This window comes from Glandiceps talaboti, chromosome 6, assembly GCF_964340395.1.
Source record: "Glandiceps talaboti chromosome 6, keGlaTala1.1, whole genome shotgun sequence".
Taxonomy (NCBI): Eukaryota; Metazoa; Hemichordata; class Enteropneusta; family Spengelidae; genus Glandiceps; species Glandiceps talaboti.
The window spans coordinates 25,967,493-25,980,591 of record NC_135554.1 but is presented as its reverse complement, the minus strand read 5'-3'; the positions used below and the strand labels follow the sequence as shown (position 1 = coordinate 25,980,591).

Below are 13,099 nucleotides of genomic sequence, written 5' to 3'. Positions count from 1 at the left end.
ATTAAAATCCAATGTGATGAAAGTGGCTAAATGCTGCATTTACCTTTATTTCCATCGTTTTGTGTCATTGAAGATGGCAATCACTTGGAACAAAAACAAACAGCACAAAACGATGGAAATAGAGGTAAACAAAGCATTTACTAGTTGCTTTCACCACATTGGATTTTAATCAGATTGCCAAGTATGATAATGAAGCCTAATTGGAAATGGAAAATAATTTCAATGATTCTTAATATCCCAAAGATAAAAAAATGTAGATGATGAGAACTGTCAATTCAAGATGACTAAAAGATTAATAACAGTTTCTGCTATTTCTATAAAGGAAGAACAACTGATACAAATCTTGATCTAATATAACCATTGTTTGATTTCTTGCATTTCACTTTGATATTATCAAACTTTGTTTTCAAGTCATTACATTTAATAACTTTGATTCTTAAAACAAATAATTCCATAAATCATAAAAGTTTTGATTATTTTATATAAACAATATGATTTATTTCTTTATTAAAGGCAATGGAAGCCACCAAGAAAAACAACTGTGTTACTGAGCCTGTAGTTGAAGCTGAGGTAGGTAATAATTATCATCAAATGAATTTCAGTTTGTTTAAAAATTTTATTAGGTAATCATAAATGTCTTTATATATAGGGCAACTATTTTGGTGTACATGATATCTACTATCAATATGGTGGAACTAAAACTACACTTCCTTTTGATACTGGACACTTTTATTGCAATCTTATCCTGCTAATTATAGTAGTTTGGAAGTTTCTACACTGTGCGTGGTTCATTTTTGGATCTTGCTATCAAAAGTCGTTTACGTATCGTTCAAAAAGTTGTATGTAGAACTAGACACATGTTGTAATTGTGCATGGCAACAAAAGTTGTATGGTGTGTGATGATGTAGTTGAACATTTTACTATGTTTACCTTACCAGTGTTTTTATTAGAAAAGGTGATAAATAATTAAAATACACCTTTTGACACAAAGATAGACACATTTCAACTCTAGACTAACAATAACAGAGACACAACACACATAGCAGGATCATTTACCCAATCACATTGAAAGGTGATAAAGCATTGCTATTCTTTCACAGTGCAGTAGAAACAGATTTCTGCTGAAACTTTAATTTGCATGGACTTGATGATTTTAATGGCTTCAATCGTTTACTTTCCAACTAATAATCAACATGATAACTTGTCTACTTCTATATCCCCACTGTGGATGGCAACTTTTGCATTTAAAGTTGCCTGAATATGTAACCCATGAGTAAAACTCAATGGCAATGTCATTTCTCCTGTAAATAGTTAGTTGAGTATTTGAAGTGGTAATATTAAGCTTTCAGTCAACATGTCATTCTGTAATATGTTGTTTATAAAGTATAATCTCCCAATTTTCATAATTTATGTTTATTTATAGCTATGGGCCAAGGAACTTGAAGAAGACTCTACCAAGGATGGTTTGTTGTATGGAATTCCAGTCAGTATCAAAGAGAACCTTAACATTCAGGTAAGCATTCATGAAAACCATTATTTATTGTGAAGAAATCTAAGATAAAGTTATTTTCACTAGCCAGGTTTTGTTACCATCTGTATTAAGAGGTGAAATGTACCTTACCAGTTGCCCCCCCCCCCCTCATATTGCTTGTAATATTTGCCTTGGTTATTGGTTCACAATTTTTTCAATCTAAAGCATGGATTTTTGTGCCATAGAGATACATAACCTCTTACAGAGTTAAAAAGTGTTGTGCAAAATAAATTAAGAAGTTGATATTACTTTAAAAGTAGATGAATATTATACACTTTATTACCTGGTTATGAGGGCAATAGTAGATAAATATTTCGTTTCGGGCTGTTATGTTGCAACTACTAGTATTTGCCAAGGCTGAAAGTTTAGTAGGCTACATTTTGATATCACTGAATATACTAATGTAACGATAAATGCAGCATATCACAAAGATAATAATGATAACTTTTATTGCTCTAACAACATGCCTTGACAAGAATAGTATAGTATACCAAAATAACATACTGAAAACTACATGTGAAGTGAACTTGACAATCCTGTAGGGTGACTATTATGGATTGAAACCAGATATTGGTTCCATATCTGAAAATACAGTGCATTCAGGCCAATGTAAATTTTCCACAGTGAAAAAAGGCCTGTGTGTGTGTGTATACAAAACACTCTAAGAATATGAAATTTCCATCTTGATTCAGATTTTTCTCTCTCAATATTTTCATATCTGTAACTGTCATATCTGTCAGCAAGGTAGCTGTTTTACATGTAACTAGTCTGGTAGTAATACTGGAAGTATGTAACTTAGGGTGTTTCAGCTATACCCTGTAGGTTAGTGACAGGTCACATGTTGGGCACAGTTCAGTGTCTGTTTATATCTCTGGTATGCACAAACTATTTCTTAGCATACTAGTATGTAACTTAAGTCCTATATTTATATTTATCACTAAACCCAATAACTGATCAACTGATGAACTCAAGACAGATAGTACTTTGTGAAATTTGATGGCTGATCTTTTCTCCAGCCTAAAATGTTAAAAAATGAAACTAAAACTTGAATTTATCATAACAGTACAGTGTGCCTTATCAAGCTTAGTAACTCTCTGTTTATGCTTTATATTATAATATTTACATTAATATCATCTTTTTCATAAATGATCACACAAATATTTTGATTACTTATGAATTTTACAGATTAAAGTGGCACATGCTGAGTTTACAAACTTTTTACTCAAATGAAAATATCCACATATTATTCTAGTATAATGTCAGTGTATGCCGTCTATGACATTACATTTATCTTGTGGCATTGATAGAACGGTTGATTGCATAGTAGGGATTACCTTGGTGTTTTTATACTTATAAAAATGACATTGTCATATCATTTATAAGTTATATCTTAGTACCAGGTTTGAGTTTAGTCAGTTGTATGTGAATTGTGATAGTTAAAGTATACATCATATAGAATACTGTGAGTAACCTTTTAAACATGCATCAAAATATTACTCCCAAAAATGTATAAACTTAATATGTACTCCCTAGTGTATGTCACATGATCAGACATAACTTTATTTAAACCTGTCTTAGGTTTATGAATTTTAGTAGTTTACATTGGCAAATTCAAATTCTGCAATACTGTGATACTTTCAGGAAGAAATTGAGCAAAGTTGTAAGAAATTTTGTAAATCTATAGAAGAGAAAATATGATATGGAATCTGTTTATCAGTTGTTTTCTATCATTGAATTGAACTGATTGGCCAGATATTGCATGGAAAAATTGAACACTGCATACATTGTATTCTAGGGGTATGATTCTACCATGGGGTTTGCTAAATTTGTTGATAAACCTGCCGACAGTGACTGTGTTGTTGTTCAAGTTCTTAAGAGTCAAGGTGCCATACCTTTCATGAAAACTAATGTACCACAATCACTACTAAGGTAAGATAATACACTATCATAATTTAAGGGGGGATAACATATTGAAAATTCCAAGAGTTCATACCACCAAATACAGCTTGCACTCTTTTTCGTATCAGGCACCAGTAATTTGGAACAAACTGAGTAAGGATGGCTGATAATCTAGCATCTTTTAAACGTAAAATAAAGCAAGGCAATGTCTCTCAACCCATGTTTTACTTGTATTTTAGTGTTGTTGGACGACTTAATACTCTTTCACATTGTGATTTCCATCATTTTATTTATCAGCTCTAGGTTTTAGTGTTGAATGTGTCTTTTGAGTCTTTGTTGTTGGTTTGTTTTGTTTGGTATATAAGTTATTAATGTGATGTATATTTTATCTTCCTGATGGTTTTACTGTAGTTTTATTTATATTTTACATCTCGGATGTATTAGCACGTCAGTGCTACTTTTTAAACCGAGTATAAATAAAATAATAATAATTGGATAAAATTATGACATTTAATTTACTGATATTTGACAAAGTTTGTTTTGAATTTTGTGCATAGTAGAGTGTTTGAAACTGAAAGAATACAAAGTGCTGAATGAAATACACAAATAAGTGTATTCTCATCTTTCTGACAAATAAAAATTTGGAAAACAAAAATTTACAAATATTCAGGCTTTTGTGGCTTTTAAAACTTAATTGTACATTTTATCAACCTGATAACTATTACAGTAATATTTTGAATTAATTTTAGTGATAAAAATATACTTATTAAAATTTAAATATAAAATAAGCTGAGGTGTCTCAAAAAAAAAGTAAGGAAAAGAAGATTTGTTGCTCAAAAACAGTTTTTAAGGAAAAAAGTGTACATTTAAGTGGTAAAAAAGAATATATCTCATCTTTTTCTGTTTCATGTTCCTTATCATTTATTTTGTTCTCTAGCTACTCTTGTGATAATACAGTATTTGGTAGAACAACCCATCCTATGGATCCTAGTCGGGGACCAGGGGGCTCCAGTGGTGGTGAGGGGGCTTTGTTAAAATGTGATGGCTCACCTATTGGTATTGGTACAGATATTGCTGGCAGTGTAAGAATACCAGCCCATATGAGTGGAGTGTGTGCATTGAGACCAACTGAACAGAGAATAAGGTGGGTCTGAATTGGAGATGAATACTGCCCTCAATAGTTGAAATATGAACTGAAGAATACGTGTTCACTTTTGATACTACGGCAACCTTATTTTCATGACATTGTTGATAAACTGAAATTATATTTCTTTAATATCCAAAATATGAATTGTAAGTAGAAAGTCCTCATTGGTTGTGTCAGAATTTCCAAAATAATGTTATTTCTTTTTGTGTGACCAATTTTCCTTAATATGTTCATTTTCATAATTAATATAAGTGTTGTCATTTTTTGTTGTTGCCAGTCACAAAGGTCTAAGAGGTTGCCTGCCTGGACAGAGAGGATGTAAGTTTCACTCTATAATTAAACCTTGTAGAATGAATACTGTCATCACACACAAACAGTATGCCATTGCAGCTACATACTTTTTACCTCTGACAACGTATAATACTGATAATTGCTTAATTGTTCTGTACAAAGTACAATGTATCTTTTCCAAAGCTCAAAATGAATAGTTTCTTCAACTATTGATCACCATGGATGATGCAGGTTTAATATTTTTTATTCCAATAAATTCTGAAATTTGATGAATAGTTGCCACTATGCAGCACCCTAGTGCCACAGTGTTACAACGGGAAGAAAATGGAGTATCCAGGGAAAACCTGCACTGTTTGGTAAAGTCAAAACTAGCGTCACCTTTCTTACATACAGACCTGGTTAATTTTAAATCAGAGGTAAGAGGCATACAAACTGACCACTCAACTACCAACAACCTGTAAGTTCTATATAACAATTACTAATTCTTGTTTTTTATCTTTTTTTTGACAGTGTCTGGTGGTGTTGGTATCATGAGTAGAGATGTTGATGGCGTTGTCATGGCAACAAAAGCATTATGGACCGACTTGTTGTTTCAGTTAGACTGTAACGTTGCACCGTTGAAGTTTAATGATGATGTAAGTTTGTGAGTTAAAGGCCAGGGATTCAGTCCCAGGTTCTCACATTAATGTTATCCTATTAGTGGAGGCCATACGGATCATATTGAATTGTTATTTTGTTCTGTACTAGTCTGGCTCCACTCCCTTTGGAGAATAATCAATGATCTTCTATTCCACATACAGTTAATGTATGCAGTATTCGACGACAACTTTGAATTCTAAAGTGACTTTAATAATTTTGATAACATTTTTTTTTGGGGGGAGGGGGGTTCTTAAGTCTCAAAATCTTCAAATGTATTGAGTCTGTTAGTAATTTTTAGTTTTGTAAAGGAACATGTTTTTTTAAAATTTTTACCCAGCTACTAGTAGTCTCCCAAAGGCTATACGTATTCACTTGATTGATTAATCATTCACTCAGGTTATCTTTTCACACAAAAGCTCAGTTGTTTGTTTTAAAAACAAAATTAGAATAATTTATCCAAAATGAAAAAAGACAGGAGATTTGAACAAGTCTAGTTCTGGACTATCTTTTTCTATAGCTCTGCCAGAAAATGGTGTTTCACATCTAAATTTGAATCCTAATCTAACATGGCCCTTGAAGACTAGAACTTCTGATAACTATTGTCTGAAGATACAAATCAGGAGTTATTGGTTAGTCTACTCACTGAGTGTATTGGATTATAATCAGATCTGATATTTTTGCAAATTAGAACCCTGATTTTAAAAAGAGAGACTTAAAGTCCTGGTAATAAATTAAATAATTTACATTATGATTTTTTAACTTTGGATAAATTGTTATTATTGTCCCATAGATATACAATGACAGAAACAAACTAAGAATTGGTTATTTTGATGATGACGGTTTCTTTACTCCAGTGCCATCTGTTAGAAGAGCTGTTAATCTGACTAAAGATGCATTGGAAGCAGCAGGTCACACGGTATTAAAATACTATCAGTACAGTTTGTTATTTTTTATGTCAGTCATTGAGTCTTTGATCTTTGAAGAGAATATTATGGGAGTGATAACATCTGGAACATATTATACACTCTATGATTATATGTCCCTATTGACTTCCTACCCTCCCCCTCCCCCTCTTCATCCTCAGAAAGCAACTATCTGTTGAACAGCATGGTTCTAATTTTTTTTTTAAATTAAGAATGAAAAACATGAAATAATAACATGTATTGTTTGTTTAGGTTCAATTGTTAGTATATTACATTTCTTGTATAAAAATGTTACACATATCAAATTGAAACCCTAGTGTCCATAATTTGGATAAAGTAAGAAATAGACACAACACATGTAGTATCTCTAGGGTCATATAATCCATTCTGTGATACCCTTGTTGTCTTACCTTCAGTTAATACCATTTCAACCACCACATGCATCTGAAGCCATTCCACATTTAGGATGGAAGTTGGCCCATGCTGATGGCAATTACACCTGGCTAGCATTCTTGTAAGTATTCAAATCATATAGTAATTTGCATATTGATTAAATGTGTCAATGTCAGTTACACCTGGCTAGCATTCTTGTAAGTATTCAAATCTTATAGTAATTTGCATGTTGATTAAATGTGTCAATGGCAAGTACATTGTGAATCTTGCCCTAGTGAGTATTTGAATAATGCTATAATGGTTACAACTATTTGGATTAAGTATGCTGATGGCTTGTTCACCTGGCTAGGGTACTTGTATAGTTATCAAATTTTATAATAATTTGCATGTTAACAAATTTAAAGTTTTTCTATTGCAATTACCTCATTGTCAGGTGCTTGTGACCTCTATAGAATACAGTATTTGATAGTGACTGGTTCTTTGTTGTTGCATATATAATAACATCACTATAGGAAAGTCAATAAACGTACCCTGTATACACAAGTAGGGTGAAAAATGGTACACTGCAATTACATAGCCCATCACTATAGAAACCCCAACCATCCCCCATTCAACTAACATAGATATGTTTAGCTAAAACTATCAAAAGTTAATATTGTCATTTTGTTGTATGTCAACAGCAAAGGAGAGGCCATTGATAGGAGTATGGCTATACAGATGCGCACTTACCTGAAATCTAAATTGTTCAGAATGTTAGCAAGACCATTCACTGTAAGTTGAATTTTTTTATTCTTTTCTATCAGATATGACATCATCCCACTTTGATTAGACATGCCCACTTTGTGTAATACCAGTGTGCCCTCTAGTGATAGCCAAATTTTGTTGTTGTGAGCCAAAATGAAAAGAACTGACATTTCTTATGAGTAAGAGATAGGGGAACACTAAATTTTGGTATATCACTAGAAATTGTGTGCGTCAGTGGCACGTCAAATTGGCAAAGAGGGCACACTGTGTAACACATAGTGATTTCCTAATACGTGATGTATATTGTTCATATCATATCTATTTTATAAAATTAAATATTTCACCCAAAAAATCTAAAATCTCAACTAAACTTCTAGCATTATTATTGTAATCAGATTTCCATCAACAAAAAATTAGTCATACAACCTTAAACATTTGAATACATTTGAATGCCACTCCAGGATCGTAGTACATACACGATATATTAAAAGAGTTTTGATAATCTCTTTTTCATTTTATTTGTACAGTCTGAAAGAGTTTACAATACATGGGAAGGCCATGCAGGAGTAAGGTAGGTCATAGATCTGTACTCTAGTCTGGTAAAGTCAAACTATACAGCAAGCTCCTGTTTCTGTCATTATTTTTAAAGTTTTAACTTCTTTTGTTACTATTCTGAATTTCTGATGTGTTTTTTTCTCATTTGAACAGAACTGTGGAAGAGTTGTGGAAGACACAATTTAAAGCCTCAGTAAGTGACTCCTAGTCCCAATATTATCAAACTCTCACTCTGGACCTCTTGCATTCCTCCATTTAAAACATAAAATTAGTCATTTTTATTCTATACTATTTCTCTACACCTGAATTCATAGTCTAGTAATATGGTATATTTCATTTGATATAAAATAATGCATACACAAATACACCTTTTATGTCAACATAGAGAAATGATAAACAAAAACTTTTAATTTACATATTCATATTATATTGTTATAGTATAGGTACTAATCTGAATAGATGTTAATTTTAAACCATTTGTATAAATGTGAATACATTGACTTTTTAACCAATACATTGACTTTTAGGCCTATAAATCTGAATATGAATAATTTTTTTGTAGGCTTACAAATCTGAATACATACAATTTTTTCCATCTGTAGGCCTGAATACATATTCATTTTTCATTTGTAGGCCTATAAATCTGAATACATATTTATTTTTCTAATTGTAGGCCTATAAATCTGAATACATGTCAGAATGGAAACGTCATAACATTGATGTACTTCTATGTCCAGGATTCTATCTAACAGCTGTTAGTAATGACAACTGTTGTAAAACACAATGTAAGTATATATTTCATTTTGAATGTGGTTTTTCTTTTCTATTGTTGTAATCTTCCATAAGTTGAATGGCAAGTGATTACACCAGGGAAAGTAAGTTTTCCTTTTAGCCTTGCACTGCAATAAATACATTATCATTCTTAGCCGGGATGCAAAAATAATCTCTGCTAAAAGAAATCTGAAATCAGAATTCTGTATTGTCTTTCTCAGAAGTCTTTACCTGTAAAACAAGATTTAACTCAAGATTAAACAAATATAAAATTAATTCAAACATTTCACATTCTACAAAAATAGTATTTATCAAGATTAAATTTCATGCATTGATGAATAAAAAATATTTATGAAAATTGAAAGATATCTAAAAACTGATATAACTAAGGTTTATTTTGTGACAAAATAATAATGCTGAACTGGTATTCATTGAAATTGTCCTAATTACCACAATTATTGTCATTTTTTGTGATTTAAATATACTTTATTTCTGTGTTTTTGAGACATACAAGTTGTTTTTATGTTGTACTGTCACAGTGACACTAAATAAACTCACTGGTAGACAAGTATGTTTGTTTATTTCTTTTCATACATTAATCTTTTCACTAATTTCAAATTCAAAGTTTTAATAAAACCCACATTTTATCCTTGTAACATTTTATGGACACAAACCATCCTGTTAATTACTAGTCTTATATTGATTTCATCTAGATGCTGCAAGTTCTACTATCGTATGTAACCTGCTAAACTTCCCAGGGGGTATCGTCCCGGTAACCACTGTCACAGAGGAAGATGACAGACAATTGGCCGAGGATTTCCCAATCAATGATGAATGGGATAAAATGGCTAGAGAGGTTAGTGTAATACTTAGTACATAATATTATAGATGTGTATGTCCACAGTCAGTAATCTTTCATCTAAGCAAGTTTATTCAAACTTAAAATTCCCAGAGGAATTACTAAAATTGCGAAGCTCATATGAAATAAGTAAATAAAATAAAGTGAAAGTATACAGTACATTAAAGATAAAAAAAATCATTGAATATTTATTTCAGTGAGTTATAATAGTAGGCGTTGCTGTCTCATGTTTGAACATATATTTATATATTGCATGTTAGTCAAAATTTTGTGTGCTGCATGTAAGTATGTTATTCTTGAATTAAATCAATTTATCCAATGAATGCATAATATTGTAATAATAATTTGTTGTCAATTCTGTTGTAGGCATGCAAGGATTCTGCTGGTCTACCTGTAGGTGTACAGTGTATCGCCCTGCAGTACCAAGATGAATTATGTATGCGACTGATGAAAGAAGTAGAAATTGCAGTCGGAAATTTATAAGTGTCTAGTCATGGTTGCTGTCAGAAGTTTATAAGTGTGTAGCCATTGTCAAAATTGTAGTCAGTAGTTTATAAGTATATCTAGTAGTCATGGTCAAAATTATAGTTGGAAGTTTATGTACAAGATAAAAAACACAGTCAGTAGCCATTGCCGACACTGTAGTCTATTTGTAAGCATTTAGCCAAGGTTGAAATTGCAGTTGGTAGTTTATGTACAAGATCAAAATCGCAGTCAGTAGCCATTGCCGACACTGTAGTCTATTTGAAAGCATTTAACCAAGGTTGAAATTGCAGTTGGTAGTTTAATAAAGTACATGTAAACAGTTGTGTAGGCATACTTTTACCTTTACTATGCATTTTAATCTACAAATTACAATATGGCTAATCCAGTATTCATCTCTTCTGAAATCAACTTGGTATCCATAGTAACATTGTAGTTTCCATAGTAACATCGTAGTGTCCTGAAACTGACACTTTTCATTGTTGGGCAATCATTGTCCTGGTTGTCTTTTAGTCTATAGCTAAACTAGTAATGTAAGATTTAAAAGTGAGATAATTATTGAGAGGTATTTCAGTGACTCATTGAAACTGTCATCCACTTAGTTTGAGTTTTGTGAGATCCAGTATAGACTCAAATTAGAAAACTAGTATGTTCATATTTTATTGATATGGATTGTAAATTATGACTAGTGTAAAGATGTTACAGTCCTGATAATATGTGTAGTCTGCTGACTGGGAACAGTGTTTCATTTAGAATGTAAGATATATGGCTTGTAAGATAGGTCTCTTGTCACTCATGAATGGCTATAGCCAATAAGTTTGAAAAGTGAAATAAGCTGTCAATTATACTGTATGGATGGCAATTATTCAGCTGGTGTCAACAAATTCTCCCACCCCCACCCCCACCCCCAAAACTATGTCAGTGTGGCAGTTGTTTTAAAGAATGCCATTAAAGCTAAGTCTAGTAGCTATACATGGACTCATTTTCTATGATCTCTCTCTCTCCACGTATAGTCAAATGAACATATTAAGCTACCAAAAATCTAGCTGTATCTCACACTGGGGAAAGAGTGAACAGCGCATTTCAGTAGTAATCCATCACACCCTGACAGGTGGTTATAATTGGTTACTTCATTCTGTTTACTACAAATTCCACCTTCCGTCTTAAAGTCATGTTTATATAAACACTCTAATAGCATTAAATTACTGCTGTCGGTGATAAGAACAGAATGCTGTGCTAGAGAAAGACATTGACTATACGGTGAAGAGAGATCATAGAAACGGCCACACACATACCGGTATGTTCTAGACTACACAGTCATACTTGGTTGGAAAGTTGATTATTAACTGTTGACCAGCTAACACCACCATCCTACCCCTACCTCTAGTTTGCTTATGAAAAATAAATTCAACGAGTTTCGATTCTCAGTATCACTTTAAATAGTGACTTTCAAGGACAGTAATTATTTATTATGGTTTGATATACAATCACACTACGATAATGATGATGATGCAATATACTTCTTACTTTCGATTAGTTTATATTTCAAAGAGGTTTAAAATATTAACGTATATGTGATTATAGTTGTAAAGAATTTATATAGCTTCAAAAGCATTTATGTATGTATGTATGTATGTATGTATGTATGTATGTATGTATGTATGTATGTATGTATGTATGTATGTATGTATGTATGTATGTATGTATGTATGTATGTCTGTCTGTCTGTCAACAAAATACCATGTTTTTACTCTGTGTGCCATCTAAAGTGATCTAATGAAAAACAAAATTGTGGGACAAAGTGATGAAAACTAGGTTTTCTTAGTACATCTGTACTATTGGCCTCTTGAGGGCGCCACATAGGGATAGGGGAACACCATCACTGGAAATTGCTTGGTATATCAAATAGGCTTAGAGGGCTTGCTGTTTGTACTATGCCTATCTACCCTACATCTAGAATTTTTCACATTTTTCATTTATTCATTTTACAATAATGCAAAGACTTCCTCTTATTGTTAGGTATTTCTTGTCTATTTTTGTATTGTAAATTACTAATAGATATCAAATATCTTTACAGTGATTGTTTTTGTTGTATTTTTCTGCATGGTGTTTGTTTTTATATTTGTAAGTGATAATTCACTAAGCTGCGTATATGTTGTTTAGAGATGAATTGGTGTTGGGCAAGATTTGAACCATGATTATGCCTCAGTCAACCCAGTTGTATAATGGGGCACCTAGTAGGATAGAGGTTGCAATGTGAATGATTTAATCCTATGCACTTATCAAAGGCTGCAATGGGTTGTATGCTCCCAAGGAAGTATAAAGGGCCATTGTCCCACTATAGATCTGTGTCAGGGGTAATAATTGTAAAGTGTTTTGAGCACAGAGTGGGAAAGTGCTATATAAATACCTACATTAGTATTATTATATTAAAGATAAGAAATTTACTTGTTCAATCAGTGATAAGTGTTAAACATGGAGCAATAAGTTAAGTCAGATTCCAGACAAATTTACCTCCAAATATTGTCTAATGTATTGAAATTGAATGCAAGGTGACCAAATGCAATTTGTAGACTATACTAAAGTTTGTGGAATGGTTTGTTTACTTGGAGAATTTGGATTTTGTCAGTGAAGGCTATTCCTAGACATTGATGTCGGTGTAAGTGACTGCAATGTTGATTTCAAAAAACCCTTGCAAGTGACAGTAACTGGGAGTGTGAACACTGGTGCAGGCGACAAAACACCCACAGGAAATCATAATATAAAATTTTATGAGGACAATGTATGGATGACAAGTACAGAATTATGTTGTTTTCTTTTATTTGTTTAACTTGATGTTATTATTTTCAGATTATCACTTTAAG

The 13,099-nt window shown here is 32.2% G+C and overlaps 1 protein-coding gene across 1 annotated transcript in view; it reads left to right on the top strand.

The window, feature by feature from the left end:
* The window catches only part of LOC144436203 (fatty-acid amide hydrolase 1-like), a 13,311-nt gene extending 1,492 nt beyond the window's left edge, over window positions 1-11,819 (top strand). The window contains exons 3-16 of the mRNA XM_078124928.1: window positions 514-570; window positions 1,424-1,513; window positions 3,327-3,460; window positions 4,368-4,574; window positions 4,855-4,895; window positions 5,379-5,503; window positions 6,298-6,423; window positions 6,847-6,944; window positions 7,504-7,594; window positions 8,095-8,138; window positions 8,276-8,315; window positions 8,796-8,907; window positions 9,607-9,749; window positions 10,119-11,819. Of these exons, the coding sequence (XP_077981054.1) occupies window positions 514-570; window positions 1,424-1,513; window positions 3,327-3,460; window positions 4,368-4,574; window positions 4,855-4,895; window positions 5,379-5,503; window positions 6,298-6,423; window positions 6,847-6,944; window positions 7,504-7,594; window positions 8,095-8,138; window positions 8,276-8,315; window positions 8,796-8,907; window positions 9,607-9,749; window positions 10,119-10,235 (1,425 nt within the window). The 3' untranslated portion in view covers window positions 10,236-11,819. The remainder of the gene's footprint in view (window positions 1-513; window positions 571-1,423; window positions 1,514-3,326; window positions 3,461-4,367; window positions 4,575-4,854; window positions 4,896-5,378; window positions 5,504-6,297; window positions 6,424-6,846; window positions 6,945-7,503; window positions 7,595-8,094; window positions 8,139-8,275; window positions 8,316-8,795; window positions 8,908-9,606; window positions 9,750-10,118) is intronic.
* Window positions 11,820-13,099: the final 1,280 nt, after the last annotated feature.